Genomic DNA, 27,615 nt, shown 5'->3' with positions numbered 1-27,615 from the left:
TGACAGGCGCGTGTACTAACCGATATACCCAGAGGTATTTTTGTGGCCTAATTGTTGAGTATGGAGCAGAGATCGGCATCTGTCGTAGACAAAAGCAGCGTTTCTGCACAGTCTCCATAAGAATCCTGTGGATGGGGGTCCGGAAAAGGCTGAAGGATTGAATATGATACTATTGTGACATCAAAGACCTTTATTCTTTTGCCCACAGGATTTATAAGTCAAACAACAAGGACTGTGTAGATGTTAGACAGATGTGCAGCTATAATATCGTTGTCACTCTGTCTCTCACATACCTCCTGCTATCGGAATCCATAAGTGGTTTGATATGGAAAAACAAAAGTTGACACATACATGTATACGACACCAGCAGGATTTGAACCTACGCGGGCAGAGCCCAACAGATATCATGCTGTAAGCATTCGAATCTGTCGCCGTAACCACTTGGCTATGGTGTCTTAATTATGTGTGCCTTGTTAGCACCATCAGTGTGACGCGATTATGCTCTCCACAAGTGATTATCGAACCAGCACTGCAGCAGTGAACCAGCCTAATTCTTACCTGCTCATTCAATCCTGATTTCTAAAGTTACATGAAGGAGCCTTAGTCCGAATCACAAGATAACATGCGCGTTACGAAGTTGGTAACTTGGCATGTTCGCAGCCAGGACAGAGTCCTGCCAGAAGCCGGACCCGCATCATACATGGAGCAAGTCCGGAGGAATCGATATGAACACCACGCTGAAGATTCTGTAAATAGCTCCTAAATATAGAGGGCAGCGATCACTGTTCAGACGACGACTGCGGTAGAAGCGACGAATATGGCGCAAGGTACCGGGGACTCGTTCAAGAGGAGCGAATCGATCCTTTTCGAGCGAACACGAACGCACCACGATGCCGCGTCCGAAATAACATACAGCTTTCCTACACTGATCCGTACCTTGATGCGAGTAAAAGCCCACGGAGTTGACGTCAGGAGCTCTCCACGGGCAGTGCCAGACATCGCGAAGGAACGTCTGGTGTGCGCACGAAGACCGGTTCTGTGAAAGAGTCATCGCCTCTCGAGTGTCTAATAATTTGCGCGAATCAACAGGCAGTAGACAGAATAGATCCGAGACATGGAACGGGCAGGAGGCAAACGCGTGGAGGGTTGGTAAGGGTTGGGTAAACCAAAGGAGGACATAATGGTGTCCGCACGTGGGCACCATCATTTCGGACCCATTGAGTTTGGAAGACCCTCAGCTGCCTTGTTGCACGACTGCTGCCATCACCATGGAGCTCGGCCCTCGCTATAAAGACTACGCCCTCCGTCATGCATCGTCCCCACATACACCTGCTTTCTGCCAACCCATCCCTTGATTACCAGTTGCAATGGCTTTTCTTCCCCCTCTTCGAATCTTCTTGTACTGCGCCCTGGTAAGCGATTTGACAATCCACATGCACTGATACAAACTCATCGTCGTCGTCATAGTGGGTTTTCTCGGTTGTACTTTTGGGTCTCACGGCAGCACGAATACACTATACTACGCACCTTGCGCCTCGCGATCCTCTGAACCATGGAAGGTCGTTCTACGGTTGGTAGCATCTTCACTAAGTCAGTTATCAGACTCTGACATATGTGACAGACCCCATTGTCGCTGAGCTGTTAGTAACAACCATCTTGACAATACTTTGGGCACCGCATATGTTCGTCGCCCATCTTATGATGTTCCTCCGAGAAACCCAACTGAATCGCTTCACAGTGCCCTCAGTATAGCGAAAGGAAGACAGGAAGGGATCTTGAACACATTTGCCGGAGAGCTTCTTGGCAATGCCATCTTGTTCCTTCTATGGATCGTGGGCGCTGCAATCTCTACAGTATGCCGACGCTCACTCTCAAGAGCTTCTCTGTCATTAACATGTCTCTTGCGTAGTCGTTCTGGGGCGACCTAGGCTGGTGCCAACAATACCAACCATGCCGCATTCTCTCGGCCCTCGTTGCTTTTGCCTGGCTCGGCTGGATCTCTCTGCTTTTCCTCATCGTCCTGAGCTTGATCCACTGTGTGAAGAACGACGCATTCGGATCCCCTCTCCATGGACGGTCGTATCCCCGGGATAGCACTGTCTACACGGCGACTGACATGCGTCAGAGTCATGCATGAACGATGCGCTGGACGCGTTGGATGCCATACACATTTTCGTTTTGGTGACCTACGCGGCGACTGTTTGATTATTTGCTAGGCGTGTATAGTGCTGGCTTATTTCTGGACCTTGCGAGCTGGATCATTAGCCATTGTATTTATAAGCCCTGGACCTGTCTTTACTTGCTTATCTCGAAACATGAAAGCTGTTGCTAGACTTTGGTGGTACGGTGTACTCCACTTCTTATTTTACTCTTCCGGCCCGGCGCGTCCGGCCAACTAATCTAGGTCTTTCTCAAACCTATGTCAACTTCAAATTTCTCGTTTGGACTCGCATCTCTCCCAAGGTTCGTTTTCGTAAACGTCATTCTCACTGACGTCCGTTCAGGTAAAATCTCCGGCGACGACGCTTCTGTACTACCAGCGTTGGCTATGCATCCGTCGTCGTCGATGTGCACTGAGCCGTGTCACAGGATATCCTATATTTCTCAGATTGTAGCACCTCGCGTATTGCACTCCTCAATGTGCGCTCTCTGATCATCGTCATGAAAATCAAGAGCGTGTCACGCTATTCCCGCCTTGAGCCGCAACTTTCAATCTGGACGGCCAGTTCAAATCTCCTTGGTGCTCATAAATTCTTGTTTGACGCGGTCATGTCTTGCACCTATCCCTCTCCTTTGACTACCATCCCATACCACTAATGATTGACAATCCCCAAATGAATCGTTCTTGCTCCTTGGTCAGTTAGCCGATCGCATCTGCCCGGTGTCCTCATCATCATCCCTTCTCCAGGTCACGTTATCCTCAGAGTCACCCCCAGAGACCATCGCGTCTGAGTCCGGCTCCCCAGATAGCACCCCGCCGTCCTCCGCCCCACTCACTCCCGACGAAAGCCGGCCAAAGGACTCTCATCGGGCCACCGACGGTGCCCTTCCAGTCGGGTCGGACATCCCTCTCCTCGTGCAGCATAACTTCCTCATTGTACAAGACGGCGGGGCATGTCCGCTAGATGCGGACACGTCGATGCACAAAACTGGTACATTGTCGCGGGCGGCACACAAGGCGCGGAATGCAGCCAAGAGGGTTACACAGCTGCTCAAGAAAGTATGTCAGCCTTGTTCTGGAACAGGCTCGTTTGAAAACAGGCTGATGGTCCGGACCGTAGAAATCCACAAACTTCAAGAATCGCATCGCTCCAGAGAATGGCGAAGACGCTGTGAGTCGACGCTCTTCCCCGTTGATCGCACACTTTGCTGACCTGTTCTACTCCCAGAACAATGTGTCCTACATGCGTAACATCCCAATCGAAGTGTTAGACGGCAACGTGATAGAGTACGTCGAGACAGTCTGTGCAGTTGTCTCAGAAGTCGAGGTACATGTCTCTCCTGGGCTGAATTCACGTCTCGCAACCTGACCTACTCGCCTAGTATCTGAACCTGGCCGGATCGGACCGTATTTACGGGTTCGACGACGACTCGGGCGACAGTGGCATGCGCACGTCGCCCAGGCAAACGCCACCATTGCGTCCGCAATCGCGAATGTCGACGCGACCCCGCGAGCAGACATACACAGTGCCCTTTGCCTTCAACTCCCTAGAAGAGTGCCTCCACACGCTCTTCTTCCCGATCTGGACAGCCATGGTCGGGGGCGCGCTCCTGATGTACCCCGAAAGCCTACCATCCCTCGTCTTCGAGAAGGGCTACGCGCCCGTTCCGACATCGCCGCTCGACCGCATCGCGTACTACGGCAACTACGCCGTCCCGCACGTGTGGATCTTCATCGGGTGCGTCGTCGGCACCGCGCTAGTGGACCCGCGGGTGTTTGGGACTCTCGTGCTACTCGTGACCCTGCGAACGATGCATGTGTGGCGGGGCTATGCGAATAACAGGGCAGAACGGCTTTTGGACGAGAGGAGGCAGAGCGAGGAGATCAAGCAGTGGGAGATGGATATGTGGTGTGTTTATCTGGTCTTCGCCGGGAAAGAAGAGCAGTTCTCCTCGTTGCTGTCTTCTCTCTAATGTAAAGATCCCGAAGTCGCATCTGCCTACCATAGTATTAGCGCTTTACCCATCATATCCTAGGCCGTCAGCGAAGCCGTAATCGAGATCTGAAGCACAACGACCGCATATTGGAAATATGGATGGATTATCTTAGTGAACTTGGCCAAGCTTACTGCACATAAGGATACACCGATGATGCCTGTTGGAAGCCCCGCAGGCTAAGGAAAAAATGTATCTAGCCTGATGAGGATCGTTGAGGGTAGAAGAGGTGAAAAACAAAGGATGACGGCACAATAACGATTTAGAATAAGATAGAATTCATGAATTGAGGAACATCGTGAAATTGCGGAAGCAAAAGGAAGAAAAACGTGAGGGGAAAACGAGCGTGTTGGGTTGGTACAGGATTGGAAGGATGGTAAGCAAGTGACGCCAAACCCGCGTATGCAAGGACACAATCGACATGATATCATCAAAACACATCATTCTTTCTACTGCATTGGCCAATGAAGCTGCGTCAGACTTGGCAAGTAAAAAGGTTTATGTAGAAGCGGGTAGTGCTCACCTGATACACATATTCGTCATCGACGAGCCACGCGTTTGCGCTCCCGCCCATCTTCTTCTATTTCCATCGCCTCCACGCCCTGGTTCTGGTTCTGCGCCTGGGCACTAGTACCCCTCGTACTCTTTGTTCTGCGCCTGCTCGATCCTGCGGTGGACCCAAGGAGCGGGGCGTTGATACTGGGTAGCCCCGCGCCATCCGCAGCAGACGGTGTGGAGTCTAGCATCATCATCATCGCGTGTCTCCGCTTGACGCCTGCGGAGACGTTCATAGGGTTGTCGAGGCTGACGGGCCTCGATTCGATCATAGCGGGGCCTGAGAAGCCTGATGAAGAGGGATTAGAGGGTCGGAATGCGAAGATGGGCTCGGCGGACGCTAGCATCATCGTGGTGGCGGCAACTGATGGTGAGTTAGAAAAGGACACGCTGGGCACTGGTGGGTCCTTGGGATGTGTGTTGGAGAGTCGCGATTTGGGAAGGCGCGGGACGGTGGCGGGTGGTGGCCGGACTGAGCTCATCGTTGGAGATGATGGGGTAGATTGTATGGGAATCGGGCGCGATGCTTTCGAGGTCAATGTAGCAGGAGCCTGTTCACCATAATTATTTAGTATGAAATTGTGAGGCGGGATTGGAAAGCGTACAGCGTCTTTGTGCTGAGCGGCGGGGGCGCTGTTCGCACGGTTCAGGCCATGGCCATTCTTGACTCTGCTGAGGGGATCGGCTCGTCCCTTCTCCCTCTCACGCTCCTCATCCTCTTCCTCCTCTTCCTCACGAGCCCTTATAGCCTCTAGCCTCGCCTCCACCCAATCCATGACCCTCTCGATCGTCGGCATCCCACTCCCGCCTTCTGACTCCGAGTCCGACACGGCCTGCTGGATCATCTGGAGCAGATCTTGGCATGCAGACGCATATCCAGCATTGTACGCCTTCTTGGATGTTGTCCGAGAAGAGCGGTAGAGCGTTGTTATACTGAGAGCCGCGGCTGCGAACATTTCCATATCAGCGATGGCCCACTGACAGCTGCTCAGCAACGTCGTGCCAGAAAAAAGTACCTTTGAAATCGTTCAAAAGGTCGGTCTCTGCGTTTGCGAGGTTGGACGTAGGTAATGAGTTAGCGAGGTTCTTGAGATTGAGGGACTCCATTATGGATGGAGGACGTCGTGGTTGGGCAGCAAGCAGAGGCGCTTTCTACAGCCTTCTGCAGCTCTGCCGCCACTCCCTCCAACGCCAAGAATTAGGTAATCAAATATTCGGCAAGGCTGTCTAAGCACCGCGGCCACCTCGGTCCCCTGACTCTCACACTTGCTTCGCTACTTGGAGCGCCCAAATCATCATCTGCCGGACGGCGGACGCGCTTATCTTTGGCAAGCTCCTTCGCAGGCAATCTCCTCACAAGTATTCCGGAGAAGAAACATACTTTCACTAGTTGACCGAAAGAAGTCGTTGGAGATACCATGCCTCGAGTTCTGGGATTGATCTGCCTTATGACTCTGTGTATCAGCGTTGGTTGCATTCGACCTCCATTTAGGCCACACCATCTCGGTAATTTCAGTCAACCTAGATCGTAGCCGACGCCTCCCGTTCCCCTTGGTCAAGATCGCTGCAGACACCTTGTCCTCATGGTTGAATTGCTGCTCACACCCCTGATCTATTCATCTCGCATCGCAATGGAGTATTGCACGCAATGAAGGGCACATTGCGATTAGGCGCTTCTGTCTGGACACCTCATGGCTGATTGTCTGGTATAGTGACATCCACGGGCCTTGAATCAACAGACCGTCGATACACGGGACTGTTCAACTCGACTCCCACGGAAATCAAACGGCAGCAGTGTGACGCTCAAATCGTTCTGCATGAAATGGCGACCTCAACCTTTCCTGATCTACACCTCTACGATACAGGTCCGACAAAGGCTATGATGGCCTCAGTGTCCCGATGACATCAGGCAATTCCCGAAAGTCTTTGGTCAGGCGATGGCAACGGTCCATGATCGACCCATGCACGCTCTTAGACGGAAGGTTTGATCGGCATGAGGATGCACCGTTTCTACGGTCGCGCTGACGGTGCCGCTCTCACCAGCCGTTCATGGGAGGACAGTAACGGACAGAAATCGGGTTCGACCAAGGACTGCCCGACCAGCGCGCGAACGTACTGAGTACCATCCCCTCGGCCTAGGCATGATCCCCTCCGTTCCCGTTTCTCCCTCTCCTCAGTCTTGGTACAACTCTCATTCATGGCCCAGTTCCACCCTGTCAGGTGGTGCTCTGTTGAACGGGGCTCCGGGCGTCATCTCTTGCCTTCGGAACCGATATGATCAACGTTCAATAATTATTATCCCTTGGAGGCACAGCATGCATAGCACAGGAGAGGAAAAGGTAGTTACCGCCATGATCATTGCCTACGATCTCACGCCTGCCCTACGAGTGCAAGAGCCTCCGCCGAACGAGGAACAACAGTGCATTTGAAAGGCTCAGGTCGACTGTTAGATGCTGGGGATCAGATTACGCATGTCATCATGAGGCTGGTGTGGCGCACCTGATTGCATGGCCTGTGTATACTACGGCCTGTTCGATAACCGCGCCATTCACGTCTTTAGGCTTCGAGATGTTGTAAACGGCAAGGATTGATGCGATAGTAATCCAAATGGTGTCCAATGCGAGCCAACGGCCAGGGCAAATACTGAGTGAAGCGCTGCATCAGTCTACCGTATGTGGTCCGGCGGCATTACATACCGACGCCCAAATCCGAATGCCGCGTAAGGGAGCTCATTTATCTCGAGTTCAGCGTTTTTATTCTCGTCCGCGAAGCGCTCGGGGTTGAATGAGAACGGGTCAGGGTATTTGGCCTCGTCATGGAGAATCGCCCTGTGAGACTGTAGTTGAGAGGCGAGTATTGCTTGTCTTTATCGAAGGAACTGACCAGGCATTTGCAAGCACAGTTGTTCCCTTCGGAATCAAATACCCTTCGTAAACGTCATCTTGAACTGTTGCGTGAGGAACCGCCAGAGGTGTGACCGGATTCCATCGTAGAGTTTCCCAGACGAGACAGGTGAGGAACGGCATCCTGCTACGATCTTCGAATGTGGGGAGGCGGTCATTGCCCACGACTTGATCGATCTCCTCCTGAGCCTTACGCTGAATCTCGGGGTTATTCATCATGGCGATGAAGAAAGACATCACGGCAGAAACAGTCTCCAGATTCATTGTGAGTGCCGTCGTTCAATATAATATTGAGAGTGATCTTACCGTATCTGCACCAGCTGATCAAGAGATATAATCGTTAGATTCGTTTCGATGGTAAAGGGTGATGTGCCTATACCTGCGTAGGAAATGGCGGCAACCCCTTGAATCATTGATACGTCGATTTCTTTCTCCTTACTGGCATCATCTAGCTCAAGCGTGGTAACGCAAGGCCCGGCAGTTCCCAGCGCCTAAAAAGTCCCAGCTGTAGAAATCAGAGTATTTCTAGGCGATAATTTCGCACCATCTTCTGCTTGACCATGGCGAAAGGCTCTTCAAGCATCGCCATAGTATCTTGGCGCCAGGCTTTCGCCTTTCTCTTGAATTCGGCGCCCGGAAACCAGCTGGGAACGTGCTTCACTGGATCTCACAGCATGAGCACGACCAAAAAAAAAAGGTTCGTCTAGTATCAGGGCTCACAGATAGGTAAATAATCAACCACGAAAGTTCCAAAGATGGCTGCTTGGGCTGTCCCGGTCATAGCTCTGTCAGCTAAGCCGACGAAGTGATCGCCTTCTTCTGCGATATCATGATCATAGGAAATCTTCATGACGAGAGCTGCAGCGTTCCTGCACGAATTCAGTCATTTAAAGGCATCAATAAGGGCAAGGGTGAGACTGTACCTGCGCATGTGGTGGTAGAAATCTTCGGGAGAGCGGTTCAGGTTACGAAGGAATGTTTGAACTTCTTTGAGCTGGATGGGCTGGTACTGGGTTATTGCACGCGGGTGGAAATGCTTCTGAAATGTGCTGCGATACTTCCTCCACGAACTACCATAGAGCATGTTTGAAAAAGACCAATTCCAACCCATTCTTACAAAGTCGTAAATCGGGGTGCTTCAGAACTTCGAAAGAAAATGTGACGACGTACAGCTCTCTTAACATGGTCCTGACGGGCCTAGAAGAGTAAATCGCACCGCGCTTGTCGAGGAGGTCATCTGCGACCTTGGCCGAGTTAAGAACGACAACAGGGTTTCCATAAGCATAATAGAACACAATGTCACCTATCACATTGGTGAGACACGATACATCTCTGAAAGATATAAGATCACGACAAATACCATAAAGTCTCTGCCATTCCTGGTAGGTACGCCAAGGGTACGTCGTTGGGACGGGAGGTTTACCGAAACCAAACCAAGATGATTTGGGACCAGGGGGAGTAGTGAGACGAAGAGACTTGCGAGCGAAGATACTGATAACGGTGAGGGATACAACCACAGCAACGACGGCTGCAACTCCAGACTGTTGAAAATCGCTCATGAACATCTTGCCAAACAAAGTGGGCAGGCACTACATTGTCCTGAACGCAGAAAGAGACCTTTAAATGCCTCCTTCAGTCTCGTATTTGCCGAGACTGCACGGAGTTGAATCTGCCGAAGGCAGGGTTGGGTCAAAGAAGCTTCGGTGATATGAAGGTCGTGGAAAATACGTACGGTAGGTATGGGAAAAACGTGACTTTGAGAAGTTCCTGAAGCGATACGTAGTACCTGAATGACGAGCAAAGGATTTTCAGAGATTCAGACTTCATCCTCTATAACAAAAGCACAAAATTAGATCGCCACGATACTATTGTTGGAACTTGGGTCGGTAAGGTGATGGCGTTGGAATTTTTAGAATCTGAGGCGGAGAGGTGATCATATGTGATCATGTGAGGGTTGTTGAAGAGGTACGTGCCGTAATCGCTTCCCGAAGCCAATAGGGCAGTCACTTGCTCTTGGACTGGCGAGGTCTTTGTCGCATAAAGTCAACGGGAAGAAGCTCTGCGGCCCAGAGCTGAACGAGCAATAAGCTGTCATCAGTCTACAATTACTCATTTTACCCCACGTCTCTGCCTCTAGATGCTGCGCAGAGAAAACATCAAGTGAAATGATTATAGAATGATTTATTCTCCGAGCTCAGAAATCTGAGTCTTTAGTCTGGGAGGCATCTGTGAATTGGCCGCCCTCGCATTCCGGCGATTAACATATATTGCGGTTGAATAGAGCTTCAACTTGCCTATTTTTAACAATAGCTGAACCATGTAAGAAAAATGGATGGATTCAGGCTGCAGACTCACCAGGTCATATTCATCCCTAGGCGATCTCGGACAAGTCAGCTTCACCTCGTAATATACGGCGGGGATATTGCGACGTCGATCATTTTTGAACTCCGTCACGGCATCTGCCGCTCTGCGCTCGTGCCAGGCCCAGCGTAGTAGCGTAATAGAGTAACGTACATTCTACACAACGCCTCGAATTGGCTGCACTGGTTGATTGCCGTGCTGTCCGTCTGGACACGCATGCATGAGCCAGGTATATTTGAGGCGAAAAAGTTGGAATGAAATAAAATGGGGGTATATAGTGCGTCTTGTAATCTGGTCGGCTTTTGACAGGAAATGGCCGCCTCTACGAGTTTCCCATCCAAGCCTCTCCTTTAGACTTTTCCATGTTTTGTCCATCATACCATGATGCACCTTTCAACTAAAAGCAGCATCTTACAGAGGAAAACGCCGTGTGGAAACAAGATAAAGCGGATGCGCGACATTTGAAGAACATGATTTATGAGGGAGAAGCATATAAGGAATATCGCGATGTCACTCTTTATTCAGAGGAAAATTAGTGCGTCTTGTTCTTCTCTGAGAGTATATGCCGCAAGCGAGCTAACCAGCCTTGTTTCAAAACCTTCTTCGTTATGCGCTAGTTGGCACACGTTTTCGATGAGTGTCTACGCGTGCCGTCCAAAAGAGTGCCGATTTCCTCGCTCACGCGTAGTAGCTTGAAGCTCATGACAAGGAAAACCGGTTTGTGTCTAATTTTTCTAGCTCTTTCGCCTCACCGAGTCGTAATATATCACAACGGGCTTTTCGGACATATTATATGATACGATCTTCTGAAGGATGATACTTACTAGAATTTGTTTTTTGGTTTTCGGTCTGTCACTACCCGGTATGGTCACCTGTGCACTCAGCTTGAGCGCTTCAGAAGATCTGATTGCGATTGGTCACAGATATAAGTATCTGGTCAGTATTGTTTTCCACCGTCGTACATACCAGCGCTCACGCATCGTGTCCATCTTCATCTTGCCTTGCCTGTACATGCTGTCCTGGGAATCCTCCCGCCCCTACCACCTGGTTGATCATGACAGACCATGATGCTCAGTCTCAATTCCCCGAAATTTGGGTCTCTGCAATAGCGCAGTATAAGCAGGTCACAAAGCATGATCTTCTCCAAGGCAGACTGCAGGTCTCTTCTCCTGATGCTCTTCTGGTCATCATCGAGACAGGGCAGAACAAATTTAGCGAGTATCGAAAGCAGGGACAGAAGATTTGGGATGTACTTAAGCCGGTTCTTGGACTAGTAGACGTACTTTCGGAGACGGTCAGTGAGAGCTTTACTCTGGTTAGCGTCGCTGTTATCACTTCTGCGACCGACAAGTATCTGATCGCACTTGGACCAGGCCAACCCGCCTGCGAAGGCAGTATTTGTTGCTGTCCGTCTATTACTGAAGGTACGGTGGTCTCTCTCGCTCATTCAGAGCCGGATTTTGATCTTATCAAAGGCTGCAAAAGATGTCAGTGCAAACTACGACATAATTGTTGATCTTTTTGAGGAGCTCAAAGGGTTCATCGAACGACTTGGTGTACTTAATCAACAAGACATCAGTATGCCCTTGAAGAAGATCATCATAGAGATCCTTGCGCAACTTCTCGTGACTCTGGCAGTAACTACAAAGTGGATGAAGCAGAAGCGTCCGGGTGAGCAATCTGAGATGGTTCCTTGAATGCTGTCGCTGATGACGCTCCCAGCTCAATACTTAAGAACTCTTCTTAGGTCGGATATGCAAGTGAGGCCCGCGATGGAGAGACTGACGAAGCTGTTAAATCAGGCGAGTATCATGGTGAATACTTTCACGTCGGTGAAGGCTACAGAAGGATTGCACATCTTGCAAGTATTGAGGGGTACGTGTTCTAGAAAAGTATCGTTGTCTAGAGCTCTGATCCCACAAGACAGACGACAACCTTCAGACTAAAATCCATACGTGGCTCAGCCCGCCTGATCCGTCTACCAATCACAATACAGCCCTAGGTAGGCGACAAGAAGGAACAGGAGATTGGTTCGTGAAAAATCCGGCATTTTTAGAATGGAGGCAATCACCGAATTCACTTCTTTGGATTCATGGGATTCGTACGTTCCTCCGGTAATCCTTCGACTGTCTCTAAGACCGTCATAACGTGTATGACTGAACTCACAGCCGGCAATGGCAAAACAATACTGTGGTGAGGCGCAGCATAGATGTCGAGGCTCGGAAAGACTTTGATGTGTTTCGCGGTAGCTCTACTCTCGTCGAAGCCCTTCAATGCGATGCCGAACGGCCATCTAGCTCAACATCGACAGCCATTCCCTTTTTCTACTTTGACTTCAATGATCCTGCCAAACTCGCCTTTCGCAACCTCATCCATTCCCTGATTGTTCAACTCTTGTTCCGAAGTCCTGGGACCCCTCTCCTTCTCAAAGACCTCTATATGCGGAATCACGAGGGCAAGCAAGAACCGAAGCTGGACGATCTGATCTCGGTTTTAAAGGCGATGGCTGCATTTTTTGACCACACTTACATTATACTCGACGCTCTTGATAAATGCACCGGCACAGAGCGAGCAGGCATCTTGCGATTTCTAGCAGAAATTAAGAGTTGAGGTCTCCATTCTATCCATCTTCTGGCTACAAGTCGGCCTGTGCGCGAAATCGAGGAGAGAATGGAATCTTTGCACGCTGACCGCGTTGATCTCCATGGCCAAATTTCCTGTACCAACCACGATATCCAGCTGTACGTCAAGAATATCCTTGACGAGGATTACGACTTGAGAAAATGGGGAGTAGCGGAGAAAGCGTCAATCACAGAAACTCTCGTGAAACGCGCGGATGGAATGTAAGCCAGTGAGATTGCCTTCTCGGTATGAGGATAACTACTGAGATGATATTTTCAAGGTTCCAATGGGTCCGTTGTCAAATGGACGCTTTGCGGGCGTGCGTCACCTCTTCCGATCTCAGGACGGCTTTGAACAGCCTGCCAAGGACGCTGGACGCGACGTATGATCGCATCCTACAAAATATTTAAGACATCCATCGAGAGAAGGTCCATCGAATTCTGAAGTTTCTCTGTTGCTCCGCCCGCCCGCTGCTGTTTGGTGAACTAGCCGAGGTGGTCACCGTAGACATGGACACGAAAACAATGACTCGTTACGTCCCGGGGAGCCGATTACGGAGCCCATCGGACGTGCTCACAATATGCGGCAGCTTGGTCTCTCTATCAGCCGCTCGGGACGACTTCCACGAATCATTGGGAGGCGGCTACCATTGGCTGCCAATGTTTTCTCTGAGTGAATCTGACGCAGCCGAGTCGTCCAATTATCTCACTTCTCTGTTCAAAATACTTGTTCTCTGAAAGGATTCGAGAAGGGCGTACACACGGCTTCAGTATTGATAGCGAATTGGCTCACAGATGGATCGCTGCGACTTGCCTGACCTACCTTATGCGATTTGATAATCTCGTTGGACTAGACAAGAAGCAGGTAAAGGAGAACTTAGATGCCAGTCTAGCTCTATATGCGGCAAGACACTGGATTTGGCACTTACAGCATCAGGGCCAGGATAGCGACTCATCTCTCCAGAGATCAGGTCAGGAACTATTTCAGCAACCTCGACAGGCGCAGTTTTTAAACTGGGTTAGAATCCACGACATAGAAGAATCTTGGCACCCCCCGTGCTGGCTGCGGGAGGGCACTAGCATCCCAGAGCCACTGTATTATGCATGTAGTGCTAGGTTGACAGAGCTTTCGAAATGGCTATAGAATCAAGGTGTAGAGGTAAACACTAAAGGAGGGCGATTTGGGAACGCGCTGCAGGTGGCATCTTTTCATGGTGACGGATCCATCGTATGGCTGCTGCTGGACCGAGGTGCCGAGGTCAATGTGCGTGGTGGTGTCTATGGAAGCGCGCTCCAGGCGGCATCTGTCGGTGGCCATGAATCCGTCGTGCGGCTGCTGCTGAACAAAGGTGCCAATATCAATGTGGATGGGGGCATGTTTGGAAGCGCACTGCAGGCGGCATCTGTCAACGGGCACGAAACTGTCGTGCAGCTGCTGCTGGACCGAGGGGCTGAGGTCGAGGTGGGAGGAGGAGTGTTCGGGAGTGCACTGCGGGCGGCGTCTGTCTGTGGTCACGAGTCCGTCGTGGGGCTGCTGCTAGACCGAGGCGCCAAACTCAACAAACAGGGCGGGAAGTATGGGAGCACGCTCCAGGCGGCATGTAAAGGTGGCGATGAGTCCGTTGTGCGGTTGTTACTGGACCGAGGTGCTGAGGTCAATGCACAAGGTGGACAGTATGGGAGCGCGCTCCAGGTGGCGTCCTTGAACAGTCACCAAATGATCGTGCAGCTGCTGCTAGACCGAGGCGCCGAGGTCAATGCGGAGGGGGGAGAACATGGGAGTGCACTTCAAGCGGCGTCTTTTGCTGGTCACGAAGCCCTCGTGTGCCTGCTGCTCGACCGAGGTGCTGAGATCAACGCGGATGGAGGACAGTTCGGGAGCGCACTCCTAGCTGCGTCTTACGGTGGCCGTGAATTTATCGTGCGGCTGCTGCTGGACCGCGGGGCTGAAATGAGAGCACATGGGCTGTACGAGACAGCGCCCCAGTCTGCATCAGCCGGTGGTCATGAATCCATCGTGCGGCTGCTGCTAAACCGAGGTGCCGACGTCAATGCGAAGGGAGATCGTACGGGAGCGCGCTCACGGCGGCATCCTACGTCGGGCACGAACTTATCGCGCGACTGCTGCTGGACCAAGGTGCCAAGATTGATGCGCATGGGGGATTCTACGAAAGCGCGCTCCAGGCGGCGTCCGTCGGCGGTCATGTGTCTGTCGTGCAGCTACTGCTTGACAGACACGCTGAAGAGTATGTGTTGGGAGTCGAGTACGGGAACGCCCTTTCGGTCTCATTGAATATCTGACCGTTCAACCAAAAGGTGAACAAAAGGATAGCGAAGATATTGTGGGATGCTGGTGCCAGATTCGGCACCATGTCGTCCGCGGCACGGTCGGAAGAGGGCGTCTCTCTATGGCCAAAGTCAGGCTGGGCAACGGAGGATAACGAAATATTCTCTGCCATGAGATGGACAAGGCGAACAAGCTGGCCTTAGAATTGAATTCCGGTACGTCGCAGCGTTCAAGCATTTTGAGGTGTTCTATGAAACCCCTTGGCTGAATGTAGCTGGCAGTTCATGATCGAATGTGAACATCAGTTACTGGTGGATTCTTACGATGGTGAGCAGGTCCGCAGACTTTAGCTCCTGGATGTCAGACAGCTCCTATGTGATCTCCAAGATCAGCGAGATACGAGATGGGAATAGAGACTGAATAGAGGCATGCAGGCTTACTTAGGGAGTATCGTACCATCTTTATATTCGTAACCATTGGTACCAGTATCCAGTATCTCAATCCACCATCGAGGTGGTTGGGAGCCTCAGGGCTTCATGGGCGATGTGATTCCTGAGGCAGAATGTCTACTGTACTTACCAGACCTGCCAGTTGCTGCTCAATGAACTTTGGGATGGATGATTAAATTCCGATCGAGGATGACAGAGCGTCAATATGTTGAGGTTGCCGGTACATCGTACGCATTTTGGGAGCTCTGACGCCGTTCAATGAACTTTCCAAGAATTCAAAATAAGGACGGGGTTGTTGGAAGATGACAGAGACTCAAGCTCAAGGCGGCTTGACCAGCCCGGAGTTGATAAGATAAGCGCGCAAGTGTGATGGGCATTTAATAGTCCAACGTCGACGCCCACGCTTCCTCTCAACCACCCACGTCGCTACCGACGGCGACTCAAAACATGGGCACCTTGCTCTTCTGCCCGCAGAGCACTGTCTTCGACTTGGCTAACCCGTGTATACGCGCGTTCTGGAGCACCATACTCCCCGCTGCGCTAGTTGCCCTATTCGTCTTCGCATCAATTCCGATTCCTAAGCGCGTTCGCAAACTCTTGAAGCCGCTTTCCAGCCCGCTTCAATCATTCCTGACGCTGCAAGAGGCAGAGGCGCTCGATGTCGCCGCAGCCGCAGGGAACATAGTCGCGGGGGACGACGATGCGAACGTAGACGCCGGTAATCACCCGACCGTGCCCCTGTGGAGAACGCTCACGTTTTCATGGATTGCGCTGTTGGAGACGCTGGTTTGGCTTTCTCTGGGCTCATACAACATTGTGCAACGCAAAAGAGATGTATTGGACGTGGTGCATCCGTTCGTCACGGCTGTCGCCTGGCTATATGCCTCTGTCCGCCCGGTCGTCCGACCTCAACCTACTCCTCCGTTCGACCTCTTCTCGCTGTATTTCCTCAACCTTCTCTTGGAAGTATTCAACCTCGGTGGGATCCTGTACGATGTGAACGTGCTTGGCTATGCATTTCCTCCGCCCCTCATTCTCGGAGCGCATGTATTGAACTTAGCCGCCGTGCTTGTGCTACTATCCATTATTCTGGCGATGCCCTTGGACATTCCTAGTGAGAGGGTAGATAAGGAAAAAATTGCGCGTCATCCATCATCTAATATATTTGCATTTAATCTCTGATGCAACTTTTATCAGGGAACTTCCATTACCCCGGAGGACTACACGACCTTGTGGGGGTGGATCACGTTCCATTGGGTTTGGCCTCTTATCAAACGCGTAGGGCTCTCCTTCAATTGTTGTACTTTTCGACTGTGCTGATTCGATTCTGGTAGGGCACAAACACGACGTTGAATGAAGAGGACATCTGGGCTATGAGCCCTGCTATCCAGTCTCGACCCGTCTTCATCAAATTCAGTGCAACGAAACGTGACACGCTCCTCCGTCGACTATGGGCTGCGAACTCCTTGGACATTATGTGCGTATTTTCTTTTGTGGCAGATAGTGAGTATGTGAAAGTATTGCGTGATTGATGGCATAAGAGGCCATTCGTATCTATATTAACGAGATATGTTCTCGCCCAGTCTAGCAATGGTCTAGCCTCCCGATACTTGTTCACATGCTCGTCCTTTCTTCGCATTCGAGGCCTCTCTGATCCAATGCTCACTGACCTGAGTTTCTCTCACCAGATTGGATTTCATGTTGACATACGTCAGCGTCATCTTCAACTATGCCAGCCCGTTCTTCCTCAAGTGAGTGTTCAAGGTGCCCAATTATGAACGTGTCTGAATTGTGTTATTTAGACGTATTCTCGAAGCCATCGAAGACCCAACGCCTGAGAGACACTCCCAGGCATACATATACGCAATGCTCGCCTTCGTATGTACCGTAGCGAAGGTCTGTTATCACCCTTTGACTCCACTCTCCACGCGCCAACTGATATTGATCACCGGCATAGGCCCAAGCCGACGTCCAGCATCTTTACTTTGGACGGCGCGCCTGCACGCGCATGCGTTCAGAGCTGATGGCGTCCATTTACGACAAGGCGCTTAAACGGAAGGATTTCTCAGGCATTGTCGATAAGGATAACGTCACGAAGAAGGCGCCGGATGCGAAGAAAGGGAAGGAGGACCCTAACGCGGATGACCCGAAGGCGGGCGCGGACGTAGGAAAGATTGTGAATTTGATGGCCGGGGATGCAAACAGGGTGCGTGTTGAGGAATGAGCTTTTGTATGTGAGGCTAATGAGTGGTGTTATGTGTAGATTGCACAAATGGTTTCGGGGGCGTATTTCATATACGGAGGTAAGTGTTTGACCTTCGATGTACCTATTTCGCGTATGTTTACATGTTTCGTAGCTCCTTTCGAGATCCTTGTTGCTAGCATTTTCCTTTATCAGTGCGTACCTGCCATCTCTATTTTTTTTTACCCATGATCTAACCCCTCTGTTCAATTAACTCTTACATCATAGATTGCTGGGCATCTCCGCCTTCGCTGGTTTCTTCGTCCTTATTTTGGGCTGGCCGCTCAACAGCTTCATTGCGCGCCGCAGTATCAGGATCCAGAAAGGCGTCATGGCGGCTCGGGACAAGCGCATGGGCGTGCTCAACGAGCTTATTGGTGCTGTCAAGTTTATCAAGTTCTTTGCATGGGAGGATCGGTGGATTGAGCGCGCGCTCGACGCGCGCGAGGTTGAAATGGGCTGGATGATCAAAGGTCCGTCACATGTTGTCCAAAAGTCTGTGGGGTCTGATGTTTGTGCACAGCCCGGGTGAACTCGGTCATGTTTTCGATGTTGTGGACGTGTGCGCCTATCTTGGTGTCTGTTATCTCGTTCTTCACGTTCGTGATGCAGGGGAAACAGCTGACCGTCAGCATTGCATTCACGGTAAGCATTTACTTGCTCTTGATTGATTTCGGGTTTGACTTGTGTTGGATATCGGAAGGCAATCGCGCTCTTCAACATGATTCGGGCACCCCTGAACGTTATCCCAGCATGGATCGTTCAGATTCTGCAGGTAAGTTCTCAGTCCAAGCTCAAGAGTCCTTTTGTTCTCACAACTGTGTCTGTTCATAGACTGGTGTCGCGCTCAACCGTATCTCTATCTATCTCGATGAAGAAGAGGTAGATGGGCAAGTGTCCTCTCTCAAGCGTTCCCGCTCAGGACCCCCATCCGCGTCGGACATTGCCAAGGGCTTTGGGCTCGAGAATGCGTCTTTCAAGTGGAATGAGGTCGAGGAGAAGCAGGACAGCAGCAAAAATGGGAAGGACACGCCTAAGATTGGATCAAACGGGGCCGACGCAAACAGCGATGCCGAAAGTCGTCGGTCAGTTGGTGTCAGCGAGTCGGGGGACCATCGGTTCGAATTGAGGGACATATCGGTCATGTTCCCCGAGGGCGAGTTGACTGTGATCACGGGGCCAACTGCGAGCGGGAAGACCGCTCTCCTGGTGCGTCCTGTGTTTTTCTCTCCTTCTATGAGCTATGCTGATCTTATGGTAGATGGCGCTATTGGGGGAAATGACGATGCTACCTGGAGGCCGCCTTATCATGTCGAAGGACGTCTCGAACGTGGATGAGCATGGCCTCACGCAGTCGTTCTCCTATGCTGCTCAGTCACCGTGGCTCAGGCATCAGTCCATCAAGGACAACATCCTGTTTGGATATCCGTTTGACGAAGCGCGCTACGAGGCGGTAGTTGAGTGTTGTGCGCTGAGACCGGATCTCGAGATCTTGGAAGATGGCGACACGACGGAGATCGGTGCTAGGTATGTCTTGACTATATATGTGGTGGGTTGTCTCATGGATGTTGATACGTTTACGATGTACAGAGGCGTCAGTCTGTCCGGAGGACAGAAGGCAAGGTAAAGGAGATTTCAATATCACCTTGGTTCATCTATCCATTTATAGCTCACTCTTCGTCCTTGTCAGAGTTGCGCTTGCCCGCGCAGTATACGCGCCTTCAAAATACGTGCTTTTGGATGACCCATTGAGCGCTGTTGTATGTGTTTTTTGGAAAGTCGATGTTCCGTTTGCTCACTGTTGACAACAGGATAGTCATACTGCTCGGTTCCTATTCGATAAGCTTTTGAAAGGGCCTCTTCTCGCGCACCGCACTGTCGTATGTTTTATTCATCGATAACAGACGTTGAGCTCTCTCTGATTCCCAAGCCTCCTTACAGGTCCTTGTAACTCACCACGTCGAATTGGTCCTCCCTGGCGCTCACTATCTCATCCGCATGCTTGATGGACGTATCGACACCCAAGGAACTGTGGCCGATCTGCGTGCTCAAGGCGTTCTTGATGACATCGCACACGAGTCCGAGGTGCAGGTCCACGAAGAAGAACAAGCTATTGCGCAGGTCGTGCCATCTGCAGAAGAGGAGGCTGTGGAAGTCGCAGGTGAAGAGGAGCCGGCAAAGCCTGCTCCAAAGGAGAAGAAGCCTAGGCAGTTGGTGAAGGACGAGCAGAGACAGGCTGGCGGCGTTAAATGGGCTATCTACAAAACTTACCTGCGCGCCTCGTAAGCTTGCAGCCAGTTTGGCTTCTGAGCTGCGAGTTGATTTTTGGCTGAATAGATCGTATTGGACTTGGGCTATTCTCGGGTTTCTGATTTTTGCTTCCCAAGTAGGTTCTCTCTGTTTTCCCAGACATGTAGCTAACGTGTCATTCAGCTCTTGGGCGTCACAGAGAAAATTTGGATCAAGGTGAATGACCTCTCCTCGCTTCTCTGCATTTAACTTACCAGACGTCTAGATCTGGGGTGAAGCATACGGCGAACCTACGACATCTTCTGCCTCGGCTATGTTTATGTCTTTCTCGGCCATTGAACATGAACATATCATGGATGGTCCTCTTGGCCCTCATCACCTTTCGCATGCCGTGCACAGTATGCAGGCTGCTAGCATGCCTCATACGCTCTTCTCTTTACCCAGCGCACAGACTAATCCACTATTCTATATCAGCATCTATGCCGCGATAGGCCTTGGGACTGCCCTGGTATATGTGTTGAGCGTAGTGACACAATACACAGGCGCTTTGAGGGCCTCGAGGGTCTTGTTCAAGAGATTGTTGGAAACTGTTGTACGGGCGACCATGAGATGGCATGATACGACTCCGCAGGGCAGAATGCTAAATAGGTTCAGTAAAGTCAGTCTTTCTCATCGATTCCACTTGCCAACATCTACTAATTGTTCTCGCTCAGGACGTTGAGACCGTCGATTCATCCCTAGCCAGTTCTCTGCAAGCAGTCAACTCCTCCCTCGCAGTATTTGCTGCGTCTGTGATCACCGTTGCGTATGTTGCGCTCTGCTTCCTGTCGTTTTTGTTGGGCTCACGTGAATTATAGTGTCATCTTCCCGTGGTTCCTCATTCCTGCATTCTTCATCGGCCTTGCGTACCGACAGCTTGCGATTGGGTACCTCAACACTGGACGCGACTTGCGGCGAATGGAATCTAACACGCGTTCGCCCATCTTCTCCGGCTTTGGTGAGCTGTTGGAGGGTATTGTGACCGTGCGCGCATTCTCTGCTGAGCAGCGCTTCTTGGACGGTTTGCATGCCAAGATTGATCTAACGACCCAGGTGCGTAGGTAAAAGGCGGTATGGTTAAGAAAAACCTAATTGAAACGTTGAATAGATGTGGTATGGCTTCTGGATGATGAACCGTTGGCTTCTTCTCAACTTCGACACGCTCGGTGCCTTCGCGGTCTTGGTCACAACAGTTTTCTCGCTTTCGGGTTATGTCGACGCCGGTCTTGCTGGCCTTTGTATCACATCGGCAATGGCGTTCACGACGAGCGTATATTGGGCCTGCCGTTTCTGGACGGCGCTCGAGCTTGATTTGAAGTGCGTTCTACCTCAATTGATCTGCGTCTAGCTGTTGGTCCTAATCATACCGACTTTACAGCTCTGTTGAGCGTGTCGTTGAATATCTCGATCTTCCGCAAGAGCCACCAACCATCATCGAGTCCTCCCGACCACCCGCTTACTGGCCTTCCAGCGAGAGCAATGAGCTGGTCGTTGTAGAGGACTTAGTGATCAAGTACGCCCCGGAGCTTCCGCCTGTGCTGCACAACGTTTCGTTCTCGCTGAAGTCGAAGGAACGAATCGGGCTGTTAGGCAGAACAGGTGCGTTATTTCTAGTCACTGTGTCATTTTTGCTCACGTCGCGGATGTAGGAAGCGGCAAGTCTACATTGGCAATGAGTATCTTGCGATTCGTGCGTCATTGCTTTCTCTTGCTCGGTTCAGACGTTTAACAGTGACATTTCAGGTTGATCCTGCTGGTGGGAGGATTTTGGTCGACGGCATTGATATATCTAAGATCGGCCTTCATGATCTTCGTTCACGCGTTGTATGTAATATTTGACACTCTTTCCATAGTTATTCGCTGATATACGTGTTGCAGACATTTATACCTCAAGTAAGTGCTCGTTGATGCGATGCTGTAACGAACTTCTCTGACCTGCTGGATAGGACGCAACGCTCTTCTCTGGAACCTTGAGAGAAAACTTGGATCCATTCAGTGAGTTTATCAAACAGTCATACCTTCGACGGATAGATTTGACTTCTAGTATAGATGAGCACGAAGATATCGAGTGCATCGATGTATTGCACCGCGTGCAAATGCTCACAGATAGCGCGTACCAGTCGCAGCGCACTTCACGTCAGGCTTCTCGCGCGCCCTCCCGTCCATCATCACCTGGAGAGTCCCCTTCACCCACCCATACGGCGGATCCTTCAGTCGGCTCCGCCACTGAAATCGAAGCGCGCACCCCCATCTCCCTCGATACACAAGTTTCACCTGGTGGCGTCAACTTCTCGCAAGGCCAGAGGCAGTTGATTGCCATGGCGCGAGCACTGTTGAGGCGAAGCTCCATCATTGTATTGGACGAGGCGACGAGTAGCATCGATTTTGCCACGGATGCCAAGATCCAAGCGACAATCAGAGAGGAGTTCGGTGGCAGTTTGCTGTTGACTGGTGCGTCCCTGTCTCCTTGTGTGATTTAGGAGTACTCCAGCTTATTCCTCACGTGTTGTATGATAGTTGCCCACCGGCTCCGCACTGTCATCGACTACGACAGGCTGATCGTACTAGACAAGGGCGCAATCGCCGAGTTCGATACGCCACTAAATTTGATCAGAAAGGAGGATGGGATATTTAGAAAGATGTGCTTGAAGAGCGGGATGTTCGCGGAACTGGAGCAGGTGGCAATAGAGAAAGCGGAGAAAGACGCAAGTACCAAGTAACGAGGCGGCTTATATTCTTGTTTTGGTAGTTCACTGGAACCTGGGTGGAACAAATACATTCTTTTCTTCCTCAGAGTTTAATTAAGCAATCTTTTCAGGAAGCAGAGGCATAGACCTCCAAATCGCTCTCGCAGTCGAGAACTCCGGAGGAATAAGAATGGCGTAGGCTACGTCTCAGGACATGTATGACCTCTTTTGTGGATCGATTAGACACTAAGCTGGACCGCCATTGTCGCTAGCTGCATTAACATCACCATGAATGGCTTCTAAAAACCTCGATCTAGTAGCGTACTCGATTCGATTGATTCTGTCGAAAATGCAATGATTGGGCAAGCCCTCTGCGTGCTGCCTATGTTGGTTCCAAATGTGGCTACGTCGTATTTGGCAGCACGATAGCATTATTTCCGGCAAAGAAGAGACGTAGATAAAGAAGAAGAGATACTGCCTCGAGTACTTGCGGGACGCTGGAGTCCCACTCATCAAATTTGTAAGAGGTGAGTATCGACATGAATACAGCCTTTGACGACACTGTGAGTCTGCGATGTTGGAGAAAAATACTGAGATGAGGAGTATGCGCGAAACACGAACAAAGAATAATCGCGCGTTCCAATATTCGAACTCTGGCTTGCTTACTGTTTGATTTTTCAAGCTTCTTCACGGCTTGACGCACACCTTGCTTCGCTCAAGGAGATTCGTAAGGATGCGGTCCATTTTCTCTCAGAGAAGCGGCGCCGATAGCGTCATCCAAAAGGGTCAAAGGCTTAGATCGGACGAAGATATGGAGCAGGATAAGATCGCGCCTCGTTAAAAGGACTGCGCACTCGATAGACCTTGAGAACGTATATAGAAAGCAGATTTCGATCCAACGACAAGTTGGTGTTGTCTCATACTCAATGAGAGGAAAGTACAGGCCACCTGAACGTATAAATGGCCGCTCCTGAGATCTATGAAAATTATTAGCTCCCGATGCTTACGAAGAAAGGCACTCTAGAGAGCCACGGAAATTGTATCTTGTAACGAAACTGCCAAAAGGACTGTGCTTCTTGAACCGCGTTCAAGGCTCTAACAGGCTGAATATCTAGCTCTCAATCGAAGGCTCTAATGTCTTCCCGTGATACCTAGTGGTATAGGGGAGGATGGGAGGATAATTACATAGACTTTGTCTTGTGGAGGATCGGTCCGGTGTCAATGTCCGATGAATTGAAACAGATGGTGAAGGCCTGATTGGCCTGATTATCATGATACCGAGACTATAGGATGAGTGAAGGTAAACTACCATGGATGAGCCTGAAATCGGAGAGAGGAATGGATGACGAGAGTGCGAATGATGGTATCATACCACCACTTAATATCACTTGACGCCAATGGGCGCAGCCGTTCAACTCAGTATATGATGATTCGCGAGGTGCATTGAGGCATCGCAGAGCAGAATATAGAGCGCTGGCGCCTCAGGTACTGCGATGAGATCATCATTCTGCGGTCCCAATTCCGGAGCGTCGCGGTCAGACTTGATGCAGACCTTTCGAGCTGTGCCGAATCTTAACAAATCAAGCCACCTACGGGAAAACACGAACAATGATAACTCTGTATAGGAATGGGAAAATGCGTATCTGCGAGAGCGTCATGGGCGTGAAGTATATGCCCGCATTGCCAAGGTTTGAGTGGTGTCAAGGAAGAGCCGGTCAGTTCTGAGTGGAGGCCAGATCTAATTACATAATATATAGATACCGGCAACCTATTTCGACATTCTAACAGCAATCTCCACCATCATCGAGTGGGGCAAAGAAAGGAAGAGGCGCAAGGAGGCGCAAGGCATATCAGTGCGCTCATGATTGGATTCTGCCGCAGCGTTTCGATTGATGCCGTTACATGCAGTGCTATGTCCGGTACTGTGCGATACTAGGCAACTGCTACAACATAGTGTATGAGTGATCTGGAGTGTTTCCGCAAGGTACACACAGCGGAATACTATTCTTTGATATCGGCTAATGAATATTCCCTTTCGCGCTTCAAATTACCGAAACTTGTTGGCCGGGGTCGCTGCTCCCACCTCTAGCGCTACCCATTTAGACACGAGCGGTCATCTGTTTCTACATGAGTATGTTTGCTATCCAAAATCAAAGCTTGACCCTGACACCCTATGTTTGTTTGAGGCCGCCTTCATGGCTCTCAGGGAACGCCGCGTGTCTCGGATCCAAAAGTCATTCAATCGACGTGAAGAGGAGTTCCTGGTCTCACAGGGTGCAGGCCGAGTCCCAACCACGAACCTTTCTCTGGGATAGGAAGGCTGTGGTACGCTGTCCAAAGTAGATGGATCATTTATCAAAAGAACGCTGTGGGCGGATTTGTGGCTAATCATGACGCAGATTAGCACTACCACATGCCGGTTTGAACATTTGTGTCACAGTTGAAAGATACTGCTTAGATGTGCGCGCGAAGTGGCGTTTATAACTCAGGTGTCAGTCTCACTCACAGCCTGAAAGATTCCACAAAAGTAGCCATGGATTTTCTCTTTTACTCTGCCGCTTTTGTTGTCGCTGTGCTCATAGTATTCACGCTGCGCAGAAGATCTCTACATCTTCCTCCTGGACCCAAAGGTTCATCCTTTCTCGTTGGGTATAGACTTTTCAGCCCCAGTCTAATCTAGGAGACATATAGGTCTTCCCATCGTTGGCAATTTGTTTGATTTCGGCGGCGATGCTCTCTATGTCAAAGCTCGTGACTGGTCTAAGGAATATGGTGTGCATTTCAGATTTTTGCTTGGTTCACTTTCTTTGCTCATTGTGAGGTGCGTAGGAGACGATGTTATCTCGCTCACCACTCTCGGACACACGACGGTCATCTTGAACTCTGCCCAAGCAGTTGCGGACTTGTATGTCTCACGAGGAGCGAACTACTCCGACAGACCGGATATGCCAATGCTCATTGACCTGTGCGTGACCATGTTTCACCCATTTATGGTACTCCTAAAGCATGTACTGGATAGGGTTGGTTGGGATTGGACGTTTGCGCTAATGAGATATGGTCCTCGATGGAAGGAGCATCGTCGTGTTTTCCACAACGAATTCGATGCGACTATCAAGGAGCACCGTGTCATCCAAGTGCCAGCAGCCCATGAACTTATTCGACTTCTGCTCTCGGACCGAACTCCCAAGAAATTCCTTGATCATCTAGAGCAGTGAGTTGGAGCTGCATCGTTTCTTCGTCGACGTACTTATGAATATTCGCCCTTATGCAGCTATACTGCGCGTATCATCATGCAGAGAGTGTGAGGCCGTTCACTTTGGTTTGGAACAATATCTTTTTGAACGGAGGCACAGATATGGGTACACCTTTGAGGACGCGATGAAAGATCCGTTCGTGTTGGTCAACAAGGCAGCCTCGGAGACCACATCGACGGCGACAGTCCCGGGTACATTCCTAGTCGACACCTTTCCCATTCGTGAGCGCAACATCTCTTCATTCTCACTACTCTGTTCTTACAACCTCGATCCTGATGATTTAGTGAAGCACGTCCCTGAATGGATGCCAGGAGCAGGCTTCAAGAAGATTGCTCGTGAATGGCGTATTCTTCAAGAAGCGGTGGTGAATCGGCCCTTTGATATGGTCAGGGACCAGCACGTACGTCCTCACAGCGTCGCATACATCTATCAAGTCATCGTGATTCTTTCCAGTCGAAAGGCATAGCAAAGCCTTGCTTTGTCGGCTCTTGTCTCGAGGACCGGACGAATGCGACGTCAAAGTCACTTGACGAAGACGTGATCAAGAGTATCGCTGCTGTTGTATACGCTGCTGGTGAGAAATCCGTCTTTCTACAAAGCTGAAAAATCGTCTTAACCCTCAATTTTCAGGGAGCGACACTGTACGTAGCTTAGGCACCCGTATGTCTCTACTCCAGACCCTGACGGACGGGATCGTAGAATCTTGCTACCTTGACTAGTTTCGTACTGGCCATGGTAATCCATCCCGAGGTCCAGAAGCGGGTGCAAATTGAACTCGATTCTGTGCTCGGCGGTGAACGACTGCCCACGTTTGAGGACAAGGAGCACCTTCCATACTTCTGGAACGTAATGCGTGAAGTGCTTAGATGGCTCGTTGTTTGTGAGCTTTCAGCTGTCTCTGAGAGCCCATCCCGGATCTGACCTTGTTATGCATTCGCAGTCCCTTTTGGTAGGAAGGTTTTAGATTGCTCCTTACTATGTGTTTCTAATGCCTCTCTCCCAACTTCAAGCCATCCCACATCGTGCGATGAACGCGGACACGTATAAAGGGTTTCACATCCCGGCCAATGCGACCATCCTCGGAAACACCTGGTCAACTTGCTTTCCATACCGATTATACCATCAGCACACTGATAATTACACTTCTCAGGGCAATCATGCATAACCCAGAAATGTATCCTGATCCCGAGACGTTCAAACCGGAACGTCACGAAGCGGAAGGCGTTCCTGACCCTATTGAGTGTGGGGTTTTTGGCTACGGCAGACGGCAAGTCCAGACCACTATTGCAAGCGTACAATATCTGATCGCCTCTTCATCTCTTAGATCCTGCTCGGGCAAGAACATGGCCCTTGATACCGTCTGGATTGCGATGGCTACTATACTCGCTGTCTTCAACATCGAGAAGGCAGTCGATGAAAATGGCAACGTCATCACACCTGCAGTAGCATTCCGTAGATCGACTATCAAGTGAGTTGCGTGTCGTTCAGTCATAAAAAAAACTAAGCTGACAACTACGTCGATGTAGTCATCCCGCCCCATTCGATTGCGTTTTCAAACCAAGATCGGCTGCTGCTCTTGCTCTAATACAACAGACGCAGGATTAGATTAGCAATACAGCTGCTACGCATCTCTTTATTGTATCATTGAGCTTCTGCTGTATGTCATAGAAGTAAATACATACTTACGATAGCAGTTTATCTAGCTGACTGCTGGTCTTTGAACACGCGTTTCACATGGGCATATGTCGAATGGTGTTGATCTGCCTTCTAATTGCATCCGTTTGGTGATAAGCTAAAGGACTCCCTTCTGTT

The 27,615-nt window shown here is 50.4% G+C and overlaps 9 protein-coding genes across 9 annotated transcripts; 7 read left to right on the top strand and 2 right to left on the bottom strand.

The window, feature by feature from the left end:
- Positions 1-1,321: 1,321 nt before the first annotated feature.
- On the top strand, positions 1,322-2,397 carry HETIRDRAFT_435012 (uncharacterized protein). Its single transcript, XM_009549858.1, has 5 exons — positions 1,322-1,412; positions 1,468-1,570; positions 1,622-1,682; positions 1,739-1,853; positions 1,910-2,397. The coding sequence occupies exons 1-5, from the start codon at positions 1,368-1,370 to the stop codon at positions 2,135-2,137; spliced, it is 552 nt and encodes a 183-aa protein (XP_009548153.1). The 5' UTR covers positions 1,322-1,367; the 3' UTR covers positions 2,138-2,397.
- A 169-nt stretch (positions 2,398-2,566) lies between these two features.
- On the top strand, positions 2,567-3,125 carry HETIRDRAFT_171893 (uncharacterized protein; the record flags this gene model as incomplete). Its single annotated transcript, XM_009549857.1, has 2 exons — positions 2,567-2,640; positions 2,909-3,125. 2 exons carry the CDS (start codon positions 2,567-2,569, stop codon positions 3,123-3,125), a joined length of 291 nt encoding a protein of 96 aa, XP_009548152.1.
- Positions 3,126-3,395: 270 nt separating this feature from the next.
- On the top strand, positions 3,396-4,188 carry HETIRDRAFT_386078 (uncharacterized protein). Its single transcript, XM_009549856.1, has 2 exons — positions 3,396-3,488; positions 3,544-4,188. The coding sequence occupies exons 1-2, from the start codon at positions 3,405-3,407 to the stop codon at positions 4,132-4,134; spliced, it is 675 nt and encodes a 224-aa protein (XP_009548151.1). The 5' UTR covers positions 3,396-3,404; the 3' UTR covers positions 4,135-4,188.
- Positions 4,189-5,453: 1,265 nt separating this feature from the next.
- On the bottom strand, positions 5,454-5,817 carry HETIRDRAFT_321470 (uncharacterized protein; the record flags this gene model as incomplete). Its single annotated transcript, XM_009549855.1, has 2 exons — positions 5,454-5,656; positions 5,727-5,817. Coding segments are annotated over 2 exons (294 nt in total), but the record flags the coding sequence as incomplete, so codon positions are not given.
- Positions 5,818-7,080: 1,263 nt separating this feature from the next.
- On the bottom strand, positions 7,081-9,178 carry cyp10 (cytochrome P450 monooxygenase 10; the record flags this gene model as incomplete). Its single annotated transcript, XM_009549854.1, has 11 exons — positions 7,081-7,153; positions 7,210-7,353; positions 7,407-7,538; positions 7,594-7,865; positions 7,920-7,933; positions 7,993-8,104; positions 8,158-8,273; positions 8,334-8,482; positions 8,537-8,725; positions 8,784-8,916; positions 8,974-9,178. 11 exons carry the CDS (start codon positions 9,176-9,178, stop codon positions 7,081-7,083), a joined length of 1,539 nt encoding a protein of 512 aa, XP_009548149.1.
- Positions 9,179-11,028: 1,850 nt separating this feature from the next.
- HETIRDRAFT_322741 (uncharacterized protein) lies at positions 11,029-12,584 on the top strand (the record flags this gene model as incomplete). The annotated part of the gene is made up of 5 exons (XM_009549853.1): positions 11,029-11,398; positions 11,460-11,645; positions 11,697-11,849; positions 11,902-12,088; positions 12,143-12,584. 5 exons carry the CDS (start codon positions 11,029-11,031, stop codon positions 12,582-12,584), a joined length of 1,338 nt encoding a protein of 445 aa, XP_009548148.1.
- Positions 12,585-13,886: 1,302 nt separating this feature from the next.
- On the top strand, positions 13,887-14,408 carry HETIRDRAFT_247229 (uncharacterized protein; the record flags this gene model as incomplete). Its single annotated transcript, XM_009549852.1, has 1 exon — positions 13,887-14,408. A coding segment is annotated over one exon (522 nt), but the record flags the coding sequence as incomplete, so codon positions are not given.
- A 2,117-nt stretch (positions 14,409-16,525) lies between these two features.
- abc12 (ABC transporter) lies at positions 16,526-22,660 on the top strand. Its single transcript, XM_009549678.1, has 29 exons — positions 16,526-16,609; positions 16,666-16,808; positions 17,020-17,070; positions 17,134-17,227; positions 17,289-17,537; positions 17,595-17,671; positions 17,802-18,046; positions 18,097-18,218; positions 18,277-18,348; positions 18,408-18,563; positions 18,678-18,782; positions 18,835-19,100; positions 19,164-19,196; positions 19,264-19,333; positions 19,385-19,453; positions 19,515-19,855; positions 19,911-19,959; positions 20,007-20,039; positions 20,089-20,481; positions 20,537-20,628; positions 20,681-20,915; positions 20,971-21,179; positions 21,241-21,461; positions 21,512-21,552; positions 21,606-21,686; positions 21,741-21,755; positions 21,809-21,857; positions 21,912-22,313; positions 22,380-22,660. The coding sequence occupies exons 2-29, from the start codon at positions 16,705-16,707 to the stop codon at positions 22,580-22,582; spliced, it is 4,077 nt and encodes a 1,358-aa protein (XP_009547973.1). The 5' UTR covers positions 16,526-16,609; positions 16,666-16,704; the 3' UTR covers positions 22,583-22,660.
- Positions 22,661-25,071: 2,411 nt separating this feature from the next.
- Positions 25,072-27,597, top strand: cyp21 (cytochrome P450 monooxygenase 21). The gene is made up of 13 exons (XM_009549621.1): positions 25,072-25,179; positions 25,241-25,321; positions 25,379-25,514; positions 25,569-25,760; positions 25,821-25,850; positions 25,903-26,024; positions 26,088-26,203; positions 26,257-26,388; positions 26,503-26,683; positions 26,744-26,752; positions 26,814-26,895; positions 26,954-27,271; positions 27,330-27,597. Exons 1-13 carry the CDS (start codon positions 25,083-25,085, stop codon positions 27,406-27,408), a joined length of 1,575 nt encoding a protein of 524 aa, XP_009547916.1. The 5' UTR covers positions 25,072-25,082; the 3' UTR covers positions 27,409-27,597.
- The last annotated feature ends 18 nt before the right edge of the window (positions 27,598-27,615 follow it).

Source organism: Heterobasidion irregulare (genome assembly GCF_000320585.1).
Source record: "Heterobasidion irregulare TC 32-1 unplaced genomic scaffold scaffold_07, whole genome shotgun sequence".
In the NCBI taxonomy this organism is placed as follows: Eukaryota; Fungi; Basidiomycota; class Agaricomycetes; order Russulales; family Bondarzewiaceae; genus Heterobasidion; species Heterobasidion irregulare.
Note: the sequence above shows the minus strand (reverse complement) of the source record. Positions and strands in the feature narration are given on the sequence as shown.